Below are 22,147 nucleotides of genomic sequence, written 5' to 3' on the forward strand. Positions count from 1 at the left end.
CAAAAATAAAAGCTTAATAGGCTTTAGGCCTCTTTCAGCAAATTTAGGGATTTTGTGTAGTCTGTCATTTGATAAATGTGTAAGAGTTCATAACTCATTCAAGGCATCTAAAGAATGTAATCGATGTAGTGCAGTAGTTAGATGTGAGCAAGCCAGTTTCTAGTTTCTGCCTTTTAACAACCTCTAAAAATTGTGGAGAAATCAAGGAAAACATGTCTCTAAGATAAATTGGAATGTATTACAGGGTTTTACACTCAGTGAGCTTGGGAAATAAAATCAGAGAGATGAGGAGCTGCAAAATACTCACCTGGATGTAGGATTTTGGTTGTGTCTGCTAAATTTCCTCATCTTTTCCCATCTCAGGAATGACAGAGCACTGGGTTTTCTCAGCTAATACACAGATAATTATATAAATACAGGATTTAAGGATTTACAATAAGCTTATGTTTTTAGATAAAACTATTGCTGTGGAATGTTTCTTGCAGAAGTAGGAGAAGAATCTCACTAACTTAAAGATTATATTGGCTAAGCTATTTTTTTTTAATTGTTTCTTCAGGCTGTTAGAACAGTGGGGAAACCCCACAGCTCAGTTCTAATCAGATGTGCGTGTTGTGCATGCTTAATGTTTGAGGATACTCAGGAATACAGATCAGGGTTCAATCTTACCTGTAAATCTCATCAGAGCAGTGCTCTGGAAGGCAGATACAGCTCACATAGACCAGGATGAACATGCTGCAGCAGTCACAGACCTCCAGAGAAGCAAAAGATGACTATCTGGTTCAGAAAAAGGAGGTTTTGAATAGCTTGTAAATATTTTTACTATTCAACTCCAAAGATAAAATGGTTTGCCTTGTAAGGTGGTAGGCCTCTAGGGTTCAATATATATAATTTGGTACACACTATGTACTCGTGATAGGAATTTTGGCGTCAGGTTATCTGATGTAAGAAATGGATATTTTAGGGAGAGCAAAGGAGTGAAAGATCCAAACTGAACAGTGGCCCAAAGTGTTCTTGCTTCTTGAAGCTCTTTGGGAAGCTAGAGGCCAACTCACAAATTGGTAATGCTGCTCTTCCCTGCTCACTTGGTTTGGGTAAAACCTTCAGGCAGAAGGGCAGAGGGATGATGATAAAAAAAAAAAAGATTAAAATATCAAGGAAAAACACACGCTGAGGGGACCTTTCCTCCCGAGGACCAAAAGGACACCGGACTTGGCTGCATCCAAGGGTGAGCTGTGATGATCTTGTTACTCCAGGGTGATTATTCCTATTTTGTCTAAACTGATGCTCTTCTGCATTGCGACTCTGGCTCTCAGGCTTCTCTCATGGTGTCTGCTTTCTTTCTCCTTAATCGTGCTTCTCCCTCTCTGCTGGTGTTTATTTCAGCTTCAAAGCTACAGGGAATACACAATTCTGGTTCTTGGCACCAGCTTTTTCCAGACTTTTCACGTGCTTGGTGATCAGCTAGGATGTAGTCATTATAAACTTGCTTCCCAGCAATCTTGACCCCTAACAAGCCTCTGGAGTGGCCCGTGTCTGCTTTCACAATGCTTCAGCAAGTAAAACAAGGTGTAAAAAGAGGTACCCAGAGGAGAGAGGGAGCATTTGGACATCTGTACTTAGTCACCAAAGGAGCATGCATGTGCAATGTAATACTAGGATTTGGTTCTCTTGGATGGCCTTCAACCCCATGAGACCAGTTGGCTTTTGCAGCACTATAGTGAAAAATAATTCATATATTTCTTAACAAATACTACAAAGAGATTCACTGTAATAATAAGTATAATCAGGAAGATTTGCTTTTGCATGATAAGATAGAATAGCTGACTTGTCTAGGTAAATCAGATGAGATGGTCTGGCTGTGGCTGCTGTAATTCACCAATGTGGCAGTAATCAACTGCATTGGGATTTTCCTCTGCTTTTCACTTTTATATTCTTACTATTACTTTGAAATCTCAGCATATTTTTCCCTTTCTGTCTCTGAAGCAAGAGAATAATCTGAAAACTAGCATAGGGTAATTTAAACTTTTGTACAAAAACTTGGAAGAGCAGTGAGTTACAAATTTCCTTCTTTTGGCTGAATGTTCCTTCTGAGAAAGATTTTTGTCTTTTAGCCTTCAGTGGTATAAATTAAATTTCTTGTGACTACCTTTTGGTACGTAGGCACTTTTGGTAATTACAAACACCTGACAGTTTTGCACAAGAGGTTTTATAGTTGGCTGTACATGCTGTTAGTAGGAAGTTTATATGAAGCAATGAGACAGACAACAGTTATGATGACTTGGAGTTTGAGAGTTTTTGACAGGTTTAAAGTCTCTGTTCCAAAAAGAAAATAATCCGGTTTATTTTGTTAAAATAACTTTGCAAAACCTGGAAATTGCTAATAAAAGAATTAATATTTATTCTTGCTCATTGCTCTTCAGATTGAACCATGATCTATTTTGGAAAAAATCTGCTGGAGCAGTAATGAGAGCCCGAGGTGCAGTGCTGTTGTGTGGCTGCGGTTTCAGCTCGCTGCCACCCGCTGCGCAGGGCTGCCCACGCATCTGCATTTCCAGCTCACTGTGTGTTAGGCCATCCCCCAAAAACACCCGTGCAGGAAGGAGAGAACCTGTCGTGATGAGGTTTCAGTTTTGAAAGCGCAGTTCTACTGTAAAAGAGAAACTGGCAAAATGTCCTCAGGTGCTCCCAAATCTCCTCACTCATGGTGACTCTCACATCCGAAGTGCTTGCTTTAAAAATAAAACATGCATCATCTTTAACAGATAGTTTCATCAGCAGTCAGCCTGAGATACAAAAGAGTTCATTTTTCTCGTGTAATAATTCTGTTGTGGAGACAGTTATCGGGTGTTTTTACAGGCTCAACAGACGGGAAGGTTGAAGTTGATTCTGCTGATGCCCAAGAAATAATATTCCATAGCCCTTCTGGCATAGCCGCTGCTCCTGAGCTACTGCTCCGAAAGAGGGACAGCAGAGGGGCAAGTACTGCTGCCTTCAGCAGAAAAAGCACGTGGGATTCGTGTCTCAAAAGGTAACTTAAAGCCACATTGTGGGAGCATTGCCCAGTTTAGCAGACATCCTGGAAAAAAGTCAGGCTTCCAACAGGAAATAGCTTGGCAACTGTAGAGATGATTTCATGTTGGGAAGGAGAAACAAGAGAGGAAGGGCAGGTAAAATGCTTTAAGATGTGATCATGGATTTTCCCAGTTTGTTTTGGTGGTTGTCTTTGCTTTTGAGCGTGGACCGTAGAGATTCATTTCTCAGAACTGAGCTCACAGGTTGTGATCCAGCATCGCCTACTCGTGTGCCAGACATGGGCTTCAGGATGTGTTAAACCTGTCCAGGAGCTTCTCCTTCCAGGAGCCTTTGGAGAGCCTTTCCTTTCCACGACTGCTTTCTCACCTGCCTACAAGAAATGCACACCTCTAATAAATACATACATATATATATATATATATATGTATGTATTTTTATATATATGTATACATATATACATATATATAAAAAAGGAAAAGGTAGAAAATAATAGAAAATCATCTGGGGTGATGTACAAACTCCAGTTGTTTCTTTTTTATCTTAGAGCTTTGCGCTGAGCACAGTATTTCATAATGTCCTAAGTGCTGAATATTTTGTCTGTCAAAGTGATGCATTTTAATTAAATTTGCTGTTGAAAATTCAGTTATACATTAAAGGGGCTCAATTGTCCAGAAAGACATGTTGAGCTAAGATATTAAGTACTCAGACCAAAGAGGGCTGTTAGGGATAGGGATTAGAAAGATGCTGTTTCACATAAATTCCCGTAAAAGTGGAGATGTCTTTGTCCAGTTAGCTCCCTAGATGTGTATTAATCCTGAGTGCACCTGAAAATTTCTAAATGACACTGTGGGCCCTGTCTGGTTTCAACAACTCAGGGTGGATGGGTGTCCTTGCAGGTCTCGCAAACAGGGCTGAGTGTCAGACCCACAGGTAGCTTCAGCCTTTGCTTGGACCAGGTGGGAACCCTTGTGGGTTCTTGGTTTGAGCTCTCTAAGGGCCTTTTAATGGAGCAAGCAAACAGAAGAAAGCTTTACAAAACTCAAGCTGTTTTCATCTGTGACAAAGAATATACAGTGTTGAGCAAACAATATTCGTTTCTGTGCTCTTTTTTTTTTTGTTTTTCAGAGAATGCTGAAATATTCTCTGTGTTGAGATTGGAATCTTTCTGTGCCTAGCAGCCCTCTATCAGCAGAGATCTTCTTTTCAGAAACAGCCTGGCTTTTCTTTCATTTTCTTTCTAGCATGTTTTGTCCTTTACTGGTGTTGGTCTAAAGTATTCATTGCTGTAAAAATATGTTCTTTGTTCTTCTCATTTGCTCAAGGTTCCTTTGTTTCTGAATTTCATCTTTTCTTTGATCTTAAAAGATCTAGCACTAGTTTGACCTTGTTTTCTTTTCAGTGTTATCCCATCCTCAGAGAGAGAGAATGAATATAAAAAGGAAACTGACTTTATCAAGAACATGGTTAAGTCTTTTGATCTCAGAATTACATTGGGTTTGGCCTCTGATGGTCTTTGCTCAATCTCTGCATGGGTAAGCAAGGTAATGACACTGCTCTTTAACATGAGGAACATGAGACAAGAGGCAGTGAAAGATAGTCACAAGATAAGGAAAGCAAACAGGTTGCAGATGAATAAATTGGATTCCAGTGGTTGCTCTACCTACTGGTGTCTGTGAAGCTGTAACATTTAGCACTGCCTATGGAAAATTTCATCCGTGGTGCAAAATCCAAGTGTGTTTTGGTCAGGATAAAGGATTGGTTTGAAAGTTAGGCCTATCTTTGTGTTTTTGTCAAGACAGGGTAATTGCTTATGAACTAGGAAAGTGTGATCAAAGAAGCCCTGTCTTTTGCAGTTGTAAATATCTGTGCAGGATTATTAAAGAAGTGATGTTTAAAGGTCAGAGCACCCTGATGAGAAAGGTACTAAAATGACAAAGAAAACAGAGAACTAATTTCAGTTCTTGTTTCATTTCGTCAGGCGCTGTATGAAGGTGATGGAATAACTGAACAAAGCAAACTACAACAATGACTAGATACTGAATGCAAAACTGGAAATGAGTGAGTCATCTGCCTTTGTTAAAGTAGAGGGGAATTTTTAACAAAAGGAGAAAAATCCCAATTCCTTTTAATTCCGTTTAATTCCCTTTAGAGTCCTTTCTGAGTATGGAAGTTATCAATCACGTAATGTTATTACCAGAGGAATCTGTCAGGAGTCTCAAGTTTAATCCTTCTTTGCAATGGAAGTGATGGGCTTAGGTGTGTATCTCAGGTATGTAGGGTTAACAGGCGTTAGCAAACGAGGCAGAACCTGTCACTGAGACACCCAGGCAGACGTTCTCTGAGTTGGGACGCAGTTCTGGTCAGTTAATGCCCCGTTTCCCAGCTGCTGTGGTCAGGGCTGCCTCGTACATTGCTCTGCCATGAGGATTCTCCTGTGAGGCCTTCAGGTAACATGGGCAGAAAGCAAAGGATCACCTGCAGGAGATTATCCCTTGTAACAAATAATATATTCATTTGGAAATGTATTTTGTTGGAGTTGATGTTCTCCAGCAAAAGGTTGAGTTTTCCAAAGGAGTGCTTATTGGGGGAAGATTTTGCCACTGCATTTTGCAAGAGATTCCTGCTGTTTTGTGTGGGTTTATACTTCACTCTCACTCTCTTTCATGGCTTCTTTGCTCATCAGAAACATTGCTGCTGTTTATTTTATTTTTATTTATTTTTAGCAGGTTTTATTGCTACTTGTTTCTGTGGTAGTAAATCAGGCTGCGCATGTAGGATGCCTAAGGCTCTCAAGCAGGTGATGCACCCCGAAACATCCTCCTCAGCAGTGTGAGCTGATGCTGTCGGGAAAGCCCCCTCGTAACCGAGGTTGTCCGTACGGTCGCTCCTCTCCATCTGTCGGTGTGAACACCCGCATCCTGTGGGAAGCGGAGTCGGATCACGCGCACGGTGCGAGCGTGGGGGCGAGGAGGGGTAGGCCGACGTTGGCACCGTGAGCACTCGGTCACCTAGGTGATGGATTGGCTGCTATGGTAACCTGGAGGCCACGTTGCTCATCGGAGATGAATTAGAACCAACGGGAGCGCCCGAGGTGTTTGCACCTTCCGTCTTGCTGTAACTGCTGCCCTTTTAAAACGTCTACAGGAGCTGTAGAACACTGGTCTAAGTAAAAGACTTGGTGATTGATTGGAGCTGCGTCCTGGGGAAGACCTGTCTTTTCTGCCCAACCATTGAACTTGGGATATTTTTGAGGAGATTTTCATGATGCTCTTGCTTACTCTAGGCCTCCTGACCTCTGGCTGCATAGGATGTGTGTCTGGTAGTGAATTAGCAACTGCTCCATGTGTCAGGTGAGATGAGCTCAGCTTTAGAAAGCACAGCAACAAACAGTGAATTGTGTGTGTGTGTGATACCATTCATAGCTGCTTGTTTCACAATGAAATGTTATTTCTTCTCCCGTCCCTTAGGAGGGAGACCGCGACTCTGCTAGAAGGGCTTTTGCCTCCTGTGGGCAAGCTGAATAAAGCTGCATCCTGGAAAAGCGTCCTCCTTGCCGGAATGCTGCAGGGGCCCAGCTCTTCACGGGAGCCACGATGCGGCTGCCGTGTTCATGGGGCTGTGGAGCCCTCTCCTGTGAGTGTACCAGGCACTGGAAATAAAGTGAGTTGCTGCAACTGTCTTGTTCCCAAAAGGAAACTCACCGTCACTTCCTGAATCCCTTGGAATACAAACTCAATTTCCATGCAGTCAGCCGAATGTCAGATTCTACCTGTCACCTTAAATCTGGCTAGAACAGTGACTAATAAAACAAGGGAAGAGGGAGCAGCTGTCATGTGTAGGGTCTCCAAGTTGTGCATACTTTCGTGAAACTGAGGCAAAGAAAAGAGCTAATTAAGCCCTGTTCAGTGCTGTGCAAAGGTAGCTGGCCTTGGAGTAAAAGTAGCTGTCCCAGATCTAGATGTCCCTGCTCAGCTTTTGAATGAGAATTCATTTGGCCAAGGGTCTCAGGTCTCATATTTGTTCCCCTCTCCTCAAGGGCTTCTGGGCAGCAGCATGGCAATTGCTAGATGTGGACAAATTTGCTTTCTTGAGCCTGGATTTCGTTTGGGCTGCCAAGCAGAGGACACGCAGGTAGCAAAGGCTGGATGATTTCTGCCAATTCCTGACTGCCAGCTTGAGTTTGTATAGTGTGTGCTGACTCTGTAAATAGAAGCAGCTCTCTCCTGCACTGAAAGCTCTTTGTCAACCACGAAACACTGAGATTACGTTTGGTATTAATTACACTGTTGGTATTTATAGGATGCCATGTGTTGCTAGGAGGATACGCTCAGGGATGGCTGGTTCTGCCTGGTTCATCCCATTTGCAGTATTTGGGTACCACAAAGCAAAGGAAATTCCCCCAATGTCTGAACAGGGTTGTTCACAGAGTCATTTCCCCCAAAGGAGGACAAATCTGAGGAGTTCTGAGCAGTTTGGCTTGGTTTGTCAGACTTTTTCATCCACGTTTCTAATGTGCTGGCCATGGTATGGCTGTTCTTCTCTTTTTCATCTTTTCTGTGTGTGTTACTGGGTTCAAAGGCAAGAAACCAAAAGAAGGACCATATTTAAGAAACCAGCATGAGGAAGAAGACACCTGCTATAAATTTTGCATATGTTTTGAGCAGTGACTTGTAATTCATTAGAGACAGACAAGATAGAAGAGGGGAGAAACAGGCTCTGTCTTGCTCAGTCCTACATCTTATTACCATTGAGGGCTCCATCTCAGAGGCCTTGTTAATAGCAATGTGGTGTCTTGTGATACTTCATTCCTGTTGTGTTTCAGGTAATGGTAATTTCCTAAGCATGTACCACAAAACCTGGAGATGCGTGTCCAAATCTGCTGTTTAAGAGGCAGCAGTATGATTTATGAGCATGTGGCTGTCACAAAACATCAGAGCACTTATCTTTGAAATTTGAAAGCAAATTCTTTGACAGCCAGACCCCTGGAGAGAGAGCATCTTTTCTTCTGTCCCTCCCTGCCTACAGATCTGCTGGAGAACTGGTGCTGATACTCAGGTTCGTGCCCCTTTTCCTTCCCTGTGTTCAGCTCTTGCCAGAAAGCATTTTATTCAAGCTGAGGGTGGTCACTCGCTCACAGCAAGCTCTGTAGGAGAAGCAGCCATGCGTCTGCCTCGTTGGTTGCTGGCTTGAAGGAATGGGAAGATTGGGAGGTAAGAAAGTGAAATCAGGAATCAGTAGGTTGGCTCGAACCGCAGCTCTTGCCTAACGCTCCTCGAAGCTGATGCTGCTGCTTCGCTGGTCTTTAATTCATCAGATTGGCTGCACGGTGCTGTGGAAGGTAGGTGGATTCGTGGACATGAGCAGGGGCGAAGGGGGCTGCATTGCACTGGGAACTGCAGCTGCAGGCACGCTTGCCTGGAGCCAGGCATCTGGCACCACGAAAACAGAGCCGGGGTGGTTGCTGCCCACACCGAGGACTGTCACGCTGCATCTGCACGGGGACTGCGTCAGCCGTGGTCCTGCGTGTGCCCGTTCTGCCTCTGAAGTTCATTGTGAGGAGGGTACCAGGGTTTGTTGGTGCTGTGGTCTGGGTACACCAATGTCTTGGGTCTTGAAATATGTGCACTTTTTTTTTTTCATTTTTTATTAAAACATACTGCCAAAAAGAGGGCAGTTAGTTTTTGACAGACTAGAGTTTATAAAAGAGAGAGCTTGATAGTTTTCAGGAGCGAGCCTGAGCCAGGGTAATTCTTAATATTAGGGGAAAATTACTGACCTGTTATTTCTGAAGTGCTTAATGAAAATTGACTTCCACCTGCCCTCTTAGTTGGCCCAGTGCTTCCTGCTGCTACCTACCCATCAATTTGATCTGAAGAGGAGGAGAGGAGGAACCCAAGACTCCCTCTGGGATGGAGGTGCCATCCCGGGCGGCCGGAGCGCAGGAAACGTGGCCTGGAGCTGCAGGCGGATGCGGCCGGGTGCCAGGGAGCCCAGGAGCAGCAGGTAATTGCATTGCTTCATGCAATTATATGGGAGTCATTAGAAGTAGATTGCACCAAACAGAGCAAAGCTCTCAGTACAGTCTCCTCATTTGAGGTATATTCCCTTAATGTGATTATATGTTTGCTTTTGTTTTTTCGTTATTATTTTTTGTTAACCTGACCTGCCTCTCTATCTTCTACTGAGCTAACCTGCAATCACTGTGGTACAGGAAGGGAACATAAAGGTATACTTTTAAACATGATTTAGTCCTGCTTGTTTTTACAGCACAACAACAAGTACCAGCCAGTGGTAGAACTGCAGTGGGGAAAGAGGATGATTTAAGGGCCTTAAAATTCGCATTCTTCTTTCAGCATGATAAAACAATGCATGATGAATACACCAGGACAAACTCTGAAATAGATGCAGGTCAGTTAGAGGCAAATTCTGGCTGGCTTAGTAGATATTAAGGCAGTTTCTGGGGATATTTCTTTAATCATTTGTGGCATTTTTGTTGTTGTTTTTTCCCTAAATTAAGTAGTGTGTTTTGGAAGAGTTAAAATTAGTAACATAGTGGGCAGTTTCTGTGATAAAGGTTGATAAAATCCCTACTGGTCCATTACCTTAGAAGTGCTATCATGCTGCTGTGCTTAATGAAAGATCAGTCAAATAAATTGTTCCTGGAATTGAACTTAATTACCTGCAACAGAGAGAAACTTCATTATTGAGAGCTAGTAAAATACTGTGTGGTTTTAATAATGTCAGTAAGATGGCAGTTTTAAACTGAAACCTCCTTGCTTAATAATAGAAAAGATGCTACGTTTGAGAAAGGTCCTTAATATGCAGCGTGTCGCTTCTCCACTTCAAGCAGCGAGACATGTTTTAAGCTGTGCTAGTGAGAAACTGTAAATTTTTGCCAGTCGTTATTCTCTGAGCCTCAATCTAACAAGGATAATTATTACTGAAAAATTATCCAGATCCATAACTGACATTAGGACAGAATGACCTGGCTGTGACTGATAGGTTTTAAAGCTTTAAATAAGGAATGGAGATTCAAGTATTAGGTTTGTAACATGGCCCATTTTATAATCCTCTGGATGCTTTTCTAGTTTAAAAAAAAAAAAAAAAGTGTTTTGGATCCTTTACTGCAATTTTTTTGTGTTACAGTAAGAATGATGGAAACACCCTAGTTGGACCCCGCGACGCTGCGGGCTGGTGGGTCGTTGTGTGCGTCTCCAGTAACAGGATTGCAGGAGCGGGGCAGGTTTTGTTTGGAGGACGGGAAGGTGCCAGCAGCCAGGCAGGACAGCGGGGCTTCAGGGGGGCCTTGGAAGAGCAAGAGGGACCCAGCAGGTCAAAACAGGGAGTGAGTGGCTTTGCTCGAGGACGTTGCTAGAAGGGTTAGCACTTGGCCCTGTCACTGTGGGAGACGCTGGCGGTGGCTGCTGCTGTGGAGGTGTCTGGGCCGGGTGGCGAGGAGGACCCTGGGGCCTCCCCGACCCCCGCTCGCCTCGCAGGGCCGCCCCGTGTTTGCATGCGAGCATTGATCAGGCTGATGCAAGGCTTCCCCTGTGCCTCCCTGCCCTCCGTGCAAATAAATCCAGCCCTGGTTCATCCACAGGGGCGCCGTGTAACGTGATGCAAAAGGGAATCCGTGCGGATTGGAGGACGCCGCTCCGGCGCCTGAGGGCGAGCGCTGCGCGGGGGCGGCGCGGCGGCCGCTCCTCCCCGGCGCGCGAGCGAGCGAGCGGCTCCTCCGCGGGCCATGGTGCAGATCGGCTTCCCGGCGGCCGCGGCCGCGCTCAAGGCGGACAAGGCGGCAGCGGGCGATGGGGCGGCGGCGGCGGCTGTGAGTGGGGACGGGCTCCTGGGGGCTGCGGGTGGGAGGGAAGAGGAGCTGAGCTCCAGGAACGCGGGCACAGGGGGAACGTGCCGGTGATGGATGAACTGAGCGTGGTGCCTCCGAGGTGGGGACGGGCGCTCTCGAGCTGAATTTGCTTCAGGTGACGGGTGCCTGGGGAAGGAGTGACCGGCCGTGTCCGCAGGGATTGGGGCCCCGCTGGCACCAGCTGCAGGGAAGGGGTCGGCGCCCGGTGGTGCTGGTGGAGACCTGGGTCTGCATTAGCACTGCAGGTCCTGCTGGATCTGGGCTCTGTGCCTGGCACCTCTCTCCGGCGGGAGGGACAAACTGCTCCTGGAAGGGAGAAACCAGCACCGTCATGTTGGGCTGCGAGCCGAGGGCCCTGCACGGCGCCCCTCGGCCCAGCCTGTGCCCCATAGGGACGGAGCCGCCGGCACGCGGGAAGCGTCGGAGAGCGCGAGCGCTTCGGCGACAGCCCAGCCCGTGGAACTGGGTCCCGCTTGTTGAGATGGTTTCGTGTCAGAGCACGAGGTTCATGGCGTTCCTGCGCTGCCCAGCATCCCTGCTCCTCCTGCTCCGAGCGGCCGGAATCGCCTGCTCCAGAGCTGCTCTGCGCTGGAGGCTGCTCTGCTTTACGGAGAGCACCAGGAGTTGCTGAAACAGCAACAATATCTAATACGGTGCATGGATGTGCTGCTGACTGTGTTCAACGTGCTGCCAGGCTGCGATGTGCCCTGCGCATCGTTACTGTGTCTATTAATCTGCCTCCCTAGAAACTGTATGGGAACCTCGAAGGGAACAGGGCCAACCGTGATCCCTCAGCCATTTCCAGGCTTTCATCAGTTCTAATTATGGGCCAGAGAAGGTGGTTGGCTTCTTCCCACCTTTGATGTTGAACCCTGCAAAGGCTGCCTCAAAGTTAAGTATTGTGCTGGCCTTCTGGCTCGTGCCGCCACAAAAGCAGCTTTTTCTGCAGCTGGAAAATGTTCCTTCTGCTGATCCACGTGAGCTCAGGCAGGATCTGGATCCTCCTCACGAGCTCGCTGACAGTAAGACTTAATAATAAAAATATAACAAACTTATTCCAATCATTAATTCTCTGGACTCTAGCAACCAAAACCATTCTGATTCGGGTCCTGCCAGGTGAATGGAGTTGGCTTGAATAACAAATAATGCTTTTGGGGCTCCTTTAGCTGCCTTAAGTGTTTTTCCAGCTCCGGGGAATGCTCTGTCATTCTTTGAAGTCCACATATTCTACAAAAGATATTAAGCATACGCATTCCAAGCAAATCCGGTGTCAGTCTCGTGTTCAGCAGGTGGACGTGGAAGCAAGCAGGGGTAAGGTCTGTCGCAGAAGGACAGGAGCTGGTCGCTGTGAGTCTCCTGACAGGAAGGTGATCTTGCCGGGGTCATTTTCCATGATATTTGGGACACTGGATTCTTGGATAATGGTCCCCTGGGTGAGCCGGCGTGGCGGGCCCTTGGGCCTTGCTGCTGCTGTGCGCGTCCTGCTCGCGCCGCCGAGAGCAACGTGCTCGGCATTCCTGCCCCTTTTGATCTCCCAGCCTCCATCCCGGGGCTGGGGAATGACTCAGCCGCGGCTTCCGCAGCCCGTGGATGTCGGCAGGTGCTCCCGAGCGCCCAACGTCGCGGGCGCCGGGACGGCTGCGGTGCTGCTGCCGCGGAGGGGACGGCCTGACCCGTGTCCCTGTCTGCCGTGCAGCTCGACTGGAGTCAGCAAGAACCAGCCATTTAAATAACCAGAAAATACGTGTCGTTTTGAGGCAATTTCAGCATTTTAGGGGCTTGTAATAAGAGCAATCCTTTGGTCTTTGGAAGGTGGGAAAATGAACCAGCTTTGAGTACAAGGGAGTTTGAGGTTATGCACGCAGCGAAATATTATTTTGTTGTTGTTGTTAGAAAGCATTGTCAGATGTAAAATAGCAATCAGTGAGTTTGAATTGAACTCCAGATTTATGGACTGCCTCTGTATGTCTTGAACAGCGCTGGGGAGTACACTGCTTGTGCTTGTTAAATTTGCAGGAACAGGAAGAATTAAGATGGCTATAGCTTTCCAGGCCAAATCTGATTCTGTATCTTGGGTTACTTTCCTGTAAACCTTCTAATATTAGTAATTAAATATTCTCTCGGCTGCCCTGGAAAAGCAGGAACGTCCCAGTGTGGAGCTGGCAGCAGTGCCGCGGTTCTTCTCATTCCCGGCACCGGTTTTCAGGAGTGACTGCACTGCGGGATGCTGAGATAAAAGGCAGATGGCTCGGGAAGGGGATACGAGGAAAAATCTTTTAAACAGACCTTTTTTTTCTTCAAAGCAAGCTGTAAAAGCAGAAAGAAGGAGGAGCAGCTGGCAGTGAAGTGCACTGCGTGTGCCCGTGCTGACCTGCCTGCAGGCAGCAGAGACTTGGCTCGCTGCTTCTGAGCCAAGGCGGCTTTCACCATGGTGAAGTCTTGATTTAAGGACCTGAACACAGCAAATCTTCATTTCAGGAAGCCTGGACTTCCTTCAGCTCTCCTGCCTCCACCTGGGCTAAAGTGACCTGTATGTAGTCGTCAGCTTAAGAACCACCAATGTTGCTGGTTCTCCGTGGTTTCAGGGCATCTTGGAAGGGGAGGAACAGGCCTGGATTGCAGCAGCATTGCCGGAAAGCCGGTCCCTTGCAGGACTTGTGCCAGGGAAATGCTCGACTCGAGTGTCTGCAGAGACTCCCCGAAGCACTGGACTCAAGGCATTAATATTTGAAGTGCCAGCTGAGCACGGCAAAGGTCTGGCTAAAACTGGAGGCGGTTTGTGAGAAAGAATTACTGTGTCTAGCAGAAATGTTAAATGCTGCTGAATTTGGAAACACAGAGCTCACTCTCATCAAAAAGATGCAGATTGAAGAGCTGGAAACCAGTAGGTGGAAGTGGGGGATCCTCCTCTCTCTACTCAGCCCTGGGGAGGCTTTTTGCCCTCTGGACTGGTTTGAGTCCCAGGGAACACGTGGGATTCCTGGCATTTTGTAGTGCTGATGCTGTTAGAGCTTGGAGAAGGACAGCATGGTGGGACCTGGGCAGGGAGGTTGTTTTGGTTATCATCATCATCATTTTTTTCAGTCCATTCCTCTGAATTTGCTTTGCAGAGTTTTCTCAGTATTTTAGCCTTTGGTGTGTGAAACATCCGGCTTGTGGTGTTTTTTTGCCTCTTCTCCCAGCTATTTCTTTACGTGGGCCTGCGCGTGCAGGCTGGGGGCTCTCGCTGTGGGCTTGTAGGAGCACCCTCATTTTCACAAGGGGCTTTGCTAATGCTGTGACTGGTTTGGCAGCTGGAAAGCAGGGCAGGGAGGAACTCCAGCTGGAAGTTGTCTTTTCCAGCGCTGTGAAGCGACTCCGGGGGCAGGTAGGTGGCTTTGCTGCCGGTCGTGCGCGGCAGCGCCCTTCCAAGCGGTTCCAAGGAGCCTCGCTTGCTGCATCCTCTCTTCCTGCTGCTGTGACAGACGCTTCACTGCAGCCCCTGTTCTCGGGTGCTGGGCGTCCCTGCCTCCGGATCCGCGGCTGCTCCCTGGAAATGCTGCCGTGATTCCACGGCTGCTCCCTGGAAATGTGGCCGGTGCTGCTCAGCTCCCGTTTGGTTGCCTTGGAAACTGTGTGCCCTACGCTGTACGTACCTATCTATATATCCCTGCGTGTGTGTGCGTATACGTGCACGTGCCCTTCCCCCCGACCTGAAGCCTTGGCAGTGCTCTGCGGTCTGGGGTGGCTGGATATGGACCCCCTGCCCCCTTTGAAGTCAGTGGAGGGAGTTTTAATGCAGGTCCTTATGTTCTGTAACTGATTTTGAACCCAAACATGGGACTTGATATCGTGGAGACAGAGACCTTGAAGTTCTTTGTATTCTCCCATGGTCCGCATCGGCCTTTGGATGCTGGAATTAGGGGGAACAGGATCCATCTCTCTCTGCGGTGGGTTTTAGCACAGCAGCCGAGCTGAGGGCAGCTTGGCCTGGTGGCTCTACAGAAACCCCCCTTTCTACGCCCATGTCATGGGTGTGAAAAAAGTGAGAGTCTTTAGGAACAGGAGCTGGTTGTTCCCTTTCGAATCAGCTCTTCCAGCTTGTGGGACCGCCTGACTAAGCAAGTGCTCCAGCGCCAGCAGCCTCGCGGGCGTCGCGGCGGGGCCCTCAGCCCATCTGCTCTGAGCCTCCCTGCCTTGGAAGGGGCGCCTCTTCCCCCTGCTTCTGAAAGGCTGAGCCTTCCCACGCCACGCTTTGGGGGATTGTATTAGTTGTAGAATGAAGAACATTTTAGGCACGGATGACGGGTCCCTAAGAGGTAAGGGACTCTGACCTTCCAGGCCCCACTTGTTTGATGGTGTAAGTATGTATAATGTGTGTACATGTATAATGAGGGCGTAATGTATGTATATATGTGTGTGTATATAAATATATACGCGCAGGAGGTAGTGGGAGGGCCTAGAAGGCCTTTCCCTCCACGCCAGAGCGAGCTGTCATCCGGGCAATCGCTTTGCAGGGCCATGGCCTGCGTCCCCCCACTACACGCCTCAGGCTGCGCATGCAGCAGGGTCTTGGCATATATAACCCATATGGGTAGCTGCCTAACGCTCTCTGTAAGCCGTATAGTTAGCTCGGCTGACTAATGCCCTGTCCCCTCTGCAGGAGGAGGCGCCCGCGGCGGCGCCGGCCCGGAGGGCCTCGCTCAGCGGCCTGTGCTACCTGAGCATGGGCCTCCTCGTGCTGCTCCTCGGGCTGGTCTTCGCGTCCATGTACGTGTACAGATACTTCGTCGTCGCCCAGGTAGGGAGCGTCCTCGAGCTGGAGAGGCCAAACTCCGCCAGCTTTTACAAGAGCTTTCACAAGCTCCTTACTGCTTTGCATGTGGTGGTTTGGGACGTGTGGGCCCTGCGACACTCTGGGAAACGGGGCTTGTCTGAAGCGGTAGCTCAGGCTCACCCGGCTCCGCTGCCGGGAAGAGCCTTGCAGAAATTCTCCTCTTCCCAGCTTGTTGCTTCTGACTCCATAAAATCATCCTGCTGGTTCTGCCTTGTAAACACAACCCTACTGCCGTTAGCTGCAATCCAGCTTCGGAGAGTGGCTTCTTTTGGGGACAGAGGAAACCTTGGAGAGAACTGGGAGATACAGGCCAGACAGAGCATCTTTTTGCATTTTTCTTTGTTTTTGAGCTCAGCACAGCAATACCATAAGCATAACCAAAATAGCTGTCACTATTAATAAAACATGTGAAGAATAGGTTTAGAAAACTAGGTCAGAGACTGCAGAACTTGGGTCCTCATCCTCAGTTAAATTCAGCACCTCTTCTTCTGGGCTGTTGTTGCACAACCCCTCCAAGGCTATGCATGGGCAGCGTTGTGAATTTAAGCAGCATGGTCAAAACATGAAGAGTGAGACAGAGCAGAGCTGCTTTGGTAGGAAGCTGCTGAGCTTTGGGGTTTGCTGAGTGATCACCCAGCAGCGTAGTCTGGTTCTGTGTGGACGAAGGGGCTTCGACGACCAGGGCTCTGGGGCTTTGCATTCCAGGTCTGCACAGGCCATGACGTGAGCACCTCCAGCGTTGGAGTGAGGCGAAATAGAATCATAGAATCATAGAATGCTTAGGGTTGGAAGGGACCTCTAGAGATCATCTAGTCCAACCCCCCTGCATACGCAGGGACACCTAGAGCACGTGGCGCAGGACTGCGTCCAAGCGGGTTTTGAAGATCTCCAGAGAAGGAGACTCTACAACCTCTCTGGGCAGCCTGTTTCAGTGCTCTGTCACCCTCACTGTTAAGAAATTTTTCCTTAAGTTCCTATGGAATTTTTGATGTTTCAGTTTCCGGCCATTTCCTCTAGTCCTATCAGTGGCCACCACTGAAAAGAGACCATGACCGTCCTCTGCACTCCCTCCCTTGAGGTATTTATATACACTGATTAGATCCCCTCTCAGCCTTCTCTTCTCCAGGCTGAACAGGCCCAGCTCCCTCAGCCTCTCCTCATAGGGCAGATGTTCCAGGCCCCTGATCATCCTTGTAGCCCTGCGCTGGACTCTCTCCAGCAGCTCCACATCCCTCTTGTACTGTGGAGCCCAGAACTGGACACAATACTCCAGATGCGGCCTCACCAGGGCTGAGTAGAGGGGCAGGATCACATCCCTCGACCTGCTAGAGATGCTCTTCTTAATGCAGCCCAGGATCCCATTGGCCTTCTTGGCCACAAGAGCACACTGCTGCCTCATGGTCAACTTGTCATCCACCATGACACCCAGGTCTTTCTCTGCAGAGCTGCTCTCCACAAGGTCGGTCCCCAGCCTGTACTGGTGTCTGGGGTTATTCCTCCCCAGGTGCAGGACCTTGCACTTGGCCTTGTTGAATTGCATGAGGTTTTTCACCGCCCAGTTGTCCAGTCTGTCCAGGTCCCTCTGGATGGCAGCACAGCCCTCTGGGGTATCGGCTACTCCTCCCAGTTTCGTGTCATCAGCAAACTCGCTGAGGGAGCACTCTGTGCCTTCATCCAGGTCATTGATGAATAAATTGAACAGGACTGGACCAAGGACTGACCCCTGGGGGACCCCACTAGCCACTGTTGGTTTTGGTGCCTTTGCAACACACATGGTACAGATGTGCTTAGAAATGGTGCTTTACTCACCATGAGTTCATATGTCCTACGTAGAAAAATGCAATTGCTGGAAATTACCTGTGGAGGGATGTGGATAACCCTGATGTAAAATTTAAGACTGGTAGTTTGTCTTTCTGAATTCTCTCTTGTGGAATCCCACAGGGGCTTTAGTCCATTTGGATCTGGATAGTGGGAGGGAGACGGTGCTGCTTGGCTGGGATGCAGGACCTGGACAAGGTTTTTTTTGCCCTACGTTCATGACAAACATTTTCTGTTAGACTGATATGGGAGCCTTCCCGGGCACCTGTGCTGGGAATGGGTCTCCCCGTGTTGCTCTCCGCGTTTTCTGTGGCTGCCGGCGGGAAGCGGGACCCATCCGTGCGGTGCCTGCCCTTGGCTCTGCTCCCCACAGCTGCCCCGCGAGAGCGTGTTCCACTGCGGCGTCCTCTACGAGGACCCCCTGTCCTCGCCCCTCAGGGGGCAGCTTGAGCTGCGCGAGGACGTCAGGATTTACCTCGAGGAGAACTACGAGCACATCAACGTGCCCGTGCCCCAGTTCGGAGGGAGCGACCCTGCGGACATCATCCACGACTTCCAGCGGGTAGGGATGGCTCTGGTCGCCACCGGGGGTGCGGAGCCGGGGTGAGGAGGAGGAGGAGGAGGGCGGGAGCTGGGCTGTGGTGGGTCGTGGGGCACGGTCCCACATGGGTCTCGAGGGGCCGCGTTGTTGCGTGCTCTCCATGCCGAGGCCTGTCTGAGGTTGCCCACCCTGCTTGCCCTGCCTGGTGTGCCGGGTAGCCAGTCCTTTGGGCCACCCTTGGAGGGCTGGGGGATGGAGGCGAGGGCAGCAGAAAGACAACGTTGTTGGCAGGAAGAGTAGCGCTGTTGGAGACCTCTGAGGGGGGGGTTAGAGTCTGCTCTCCTGGGATGCCCCCGCTCCGTGAGGAAGCCTCTTCCCTGCTCCTCGCACGCGCATGCGCAGAAACGTTTCATGGGTAAGTGCTTAACCCCTCGCTGTCCCCGCGCGGCCGCAGGGCCTGACCGCGTACCACGACCTCGCGCTGGACAAGTGCTACGTCATCGAGCTCAACACCACCGTGGTGATGCCCCCACGCAACCTCTGGGAGCTGCTGGTTAACGTGAAGGTACGGCCGCCGTCGCGCCGCTCTGCCTGCCGCCCCGGCTCCGGGCAAGGAAAAGCTGTGGGTCTGCAAAGCCTCGGCCCTGCAGAGCTGGGGTCATGCTCTGTGGTGGCCTCGGGGTTTTTAGCTGAAACAGGAGTTGTGCAGGCAGTGCACGGGCACTGGTGCACAGGCAAGCCCTAGGTTGCGCTTATTGCAACCGCAGCATGGTGAACGTGGTGGGATTAAGCCAAGAGGCAGAACGTTGCATCTCCAGGCGGGCTTGGGTATTCCCAGTCCTCGGGATTTGAGGCCAGTCCTCATCACACTCCTGCTGGTTTGCCAGCCTCCTCTGTGACTGTCCTCAGTGCCCCACCAGCCACAGCTGCTGGTGGTGGCCAGAGCCTGGGCTGAAGGGAATGGGAGAGCCGGCATCACAGAGGCTGACAGCAGAGCCTCCAGGAAAAGAGCAGAATTGGGAATGCTGCTTGCACCCAGGGTAATAAACTGTGTTTTGATGGAGACGGTGTCGTTTCAGAAAGGGACGTACCTGCCGCAGACGTACATAATCCAGGAGGAGATGGTGGCGACGGAGCGCGTGCGGGACACGGAGCAGCTCGGCTCCTTCATCCGCCGCCTGTGCCGCGGCAAGGAGACCTACCGGCTGCGGCGGAGGAGCGCGCGGCGACGTGAGCGCCCGCCTGCGCGCGGCGCGGGCCCTGCGTGCTGCTCGCGGCCTGCTGGCCTCTCTGCGGCCAGAAAGGGGGTTTCCCTGGGAGTCTGAACCTATGGGAGACCCTTTGGGATGTTTCAGCTGTGCCCACGTCTGTGATGATGCTACTGCAAGCGAGCGCTGGCTGTTTTAAGTATTTGTATTGCTGTGTCTATCAGCCTAGTAGAAACACTGATAGAAGTGCTTGCAGGAGGCAGCAGTTCATTTCCACGCGGGCTTCTGCGGCTGAACTAATGGCAGTGCTGTTGGGAACAGCTTGGAAGATTTCCCTGATGGAGATGCCTGCCTCAGTGGTGGCTATTCAGAGTAGATTAGACTGCATCTTGCCTTTAATTAATTAGGTTGCTAGCAATATTGAAAAAGCAGTGAAGAGGAAGCTTTAGACTACCTGGTAGCAGTTTCCTGAAAATCAGTAATATCTACCTTGAATACTGATGCCAGTGTGCTTGCAAAAACTCTGTATTTCAGTATTCGAGTGTATTTGATTTTAGATACCGAGTGTTTAAAGCCTCCTTGGAGATGTTAACCTGTATCCCTGGGAAAGCTGCGGGATGCTGAGAGTCTGCATATCCCAAAGTCACTCCGGCTGTGGTTCCTGGTTGCTTTTCCAGTGGCAGCCGTGGCTTTTCGGGCCTTGCCTCCCTCTGTGCCCCCTCCATGCCTGGCTCCATGGGAGGCACGCGGCCGCCCGCGCCTGCCCCGACCCGCGCGTGCTGCCCCGGGGCCGCCAGGATGCTGTAGCTCTGGGGTGCTCATAGGTGGGGATGGGAAGGGTTAATGCGTATGGATACTTGATTTCTTATTTTCCCACTCTTCTTTTTTTCTCTTCTAGGTATAAGTCGGCGTGAGGCAGGAAGCTGTCATCGCATTCGTCACTTTGAAAACACTTTTGTGGTTGAAACTGTTATCTGCAAGAAGTCATGAAGGCCCTGTCCAGATGTGCTTTTCCTTGGCTTTGCTTGCACACACACATACACGCTCTCAGCCCTCTCCTTAGACACGATAACCCCTCTTTCTTTTTTATTTTACACCCTGTCCTGCTTGTGCAGCTCTAGCTTCTTGCAGCAGATTCTCTTCGCTCTGTGCTCCCTGCTTGAGACATTTTGCTGGGCTTAAATTTGTGCAGTGGTCAGAGAGGACCTGTGGGTAGCAGCAACCTGCTTGAGGCCGAGGGCCAGGAGCGCTGGAAGGGGCTGCTCTCCCTGGCCGGGGAGGATGGCTCCGTTCGCACAGATCCATCTTCCCGGGCTGTCGAGATGCCGCCTGCGGGCAGCCGGGCACCAGCGGCGTCAGCAGCAGCCAGCGGCGTGTGCAGAGCACATTTCCTTTTGTTTTTAGAGAGAGAGAAGTGTATTCTTGTATAACCCCTCTGATGAATGCAGGTTGATCTTTAAATATGTTTTGATAGCAGTTACTGTAGCCATTTGCAGTATCTGCAAGCACTGTTGTAGCACAGATATGTGTACAAGGGCAAAATTCAGCAGACTGATACGCTGCAGAGAAACTGGTGAACAAAACTGCATTTCTGTTGATCATCAGAGGGAGGAATTGTAGAGTAATTATATATTCTTCCCTCTGTTCCAGAAATACAGTTAAAATTAATTAGGCTCTTGAAATGCAGGCAGTTTTTTGGCTTGAAAGAGCAGGGTGAGTTGCAAATTGGCACGTTCCTGTTAATTGGTTTCCAGCAAATCTGGACTCGGTCACCATCTGTTGAAATGAGTTTATTGTTTCAGAAAGAGGAAGGAAAAGGAAATGCAAGTACAATCATTAACTCAGCAGAACCAAAAACGTGAATATATTTTAGAATATTTTTTTAAGTAAAAATGATGTGAGCTAAATATATGTAAAACAAAACAGGCTCTCAAAATGGTCATCTCGTATAACAGGGTTATGTCCTTAGAGGCTGAGGATTGGTTTTTGTATAATGGATAGTTGACCAGAAGCATTAAGTGCAAGCAGATAGAGGAGGAGGCTTTGGTCTTGTGCTGCCTTATGCTTAATGCGAAATGAAGAATCCCAGGCGCTTCGAGCAGGCTGGTGAGGAAAGGAGGGTTTTCCACTGCCAGAGGGGCATTTGCAAAAAGGCAACGTGCAAACGCTCTGTGTCTGCTGCCCGGTGGGTCTCTTACCTCTCGGGAAACCTCGGTGGGATAAATAAAACCTTTCACCTCTGGTGCACGAGTGTGTGCTCATTGCGGTGGGAGGCGACGCGTGCGGGGGCTGCCGCGCGCCCCGCGGTGGCTGCGTTTGCCAGAGCTGGGTCTGGAGCTAAGTGCTCGTGCAGACATCAAGGTGGGACTGCTGTGACTGGCAAAGGGGGCTTCTGGAGCCGGGTCTGGAAAACACACTGTGCCTCTGTGCCTATTCCTTATGGCTTTCCCAAAAGAGAGGCCTGTGAGTAGAAAATTGTGGTGTAGATTGTGCACTGCTGTGAGATTTACTATAAAAAAATCAAACATGTTCTCCTAAGAAATCAATATGGAATGCTGAGGAGGTGATTTCATTATGTATCTCCTAAGACCATATATCACAGTGTTAGTCAAAACAAGGCAAAGTGGATTTGGCCTGTTGGCTACAAACGCCTCGATAACTGTCCCTACTGATTTCTTATTCCTACTTTAGCATTGCCTGATTGCTCCAGCATCTGCAATAGACACCAGGTGAACCCTCCTGCTTGGCTGCACGTGATTTTAGTAAGATACCTGGTGTTGTACAAAACAGGACCGACTCTGGGACAGGCAGGCGCTGCCTTTGCTTTTGCCGGCAGCTGCGTGGATGGGACACGCGCGTTTCCC

At 49.3% G+C, this 22,147-nt stretch overlaps 1 protein-coding gene across 1 annotated transcript; it reads left to right on the forward strand.

Moving 5' to 3' along the window:
• The first annotated feature begins 15,572 nt into the window (after positions 1-15,572).
• ITM2C (integral membrane protein 2C) lies at positions 15,573-20,494 on the forward strand. The gene is made up of 5 exons (XM_088530182.1): positions 15,573-15,680; positions 17,908-18,096; positions 18,530-18,640; positions 19,155-19,305; positions 20,182-20,494. The coding sequence occupies exons 1-5, from the start codon at positions 15,606-15,608 to the stop codon at positions 20,271-20,273; spliced, it is 618 nt and encodes a 205-aa protein (XP_088386308.1). The 5' UTR covers positions 15,573-15,605; the 3' UTR covers positions 20,274-20,494.
• Positions 20,495-22,147: the final 1,653 nt, after the last annotated feature.

The sequence above is a fragment of the Tinamus guttatus genome, unplaced genomic scaffold (assembly GCF_059628265.1).
Source record: "Tinamus guttatus ecotype Peru unplaced genomic scaffold, ASM5962826v1 Tinamus_guttatus_pri_ptg000364l, whole genome shotgun sequence".
In the NCBI taxonomy this organism is placed as follows: domain Eukaryota; kingdom Metazoa; phylum Chordata; class Aves; order Tinamiformes; family Tinamidae; genus Tinamus; species Tinamus guttatus.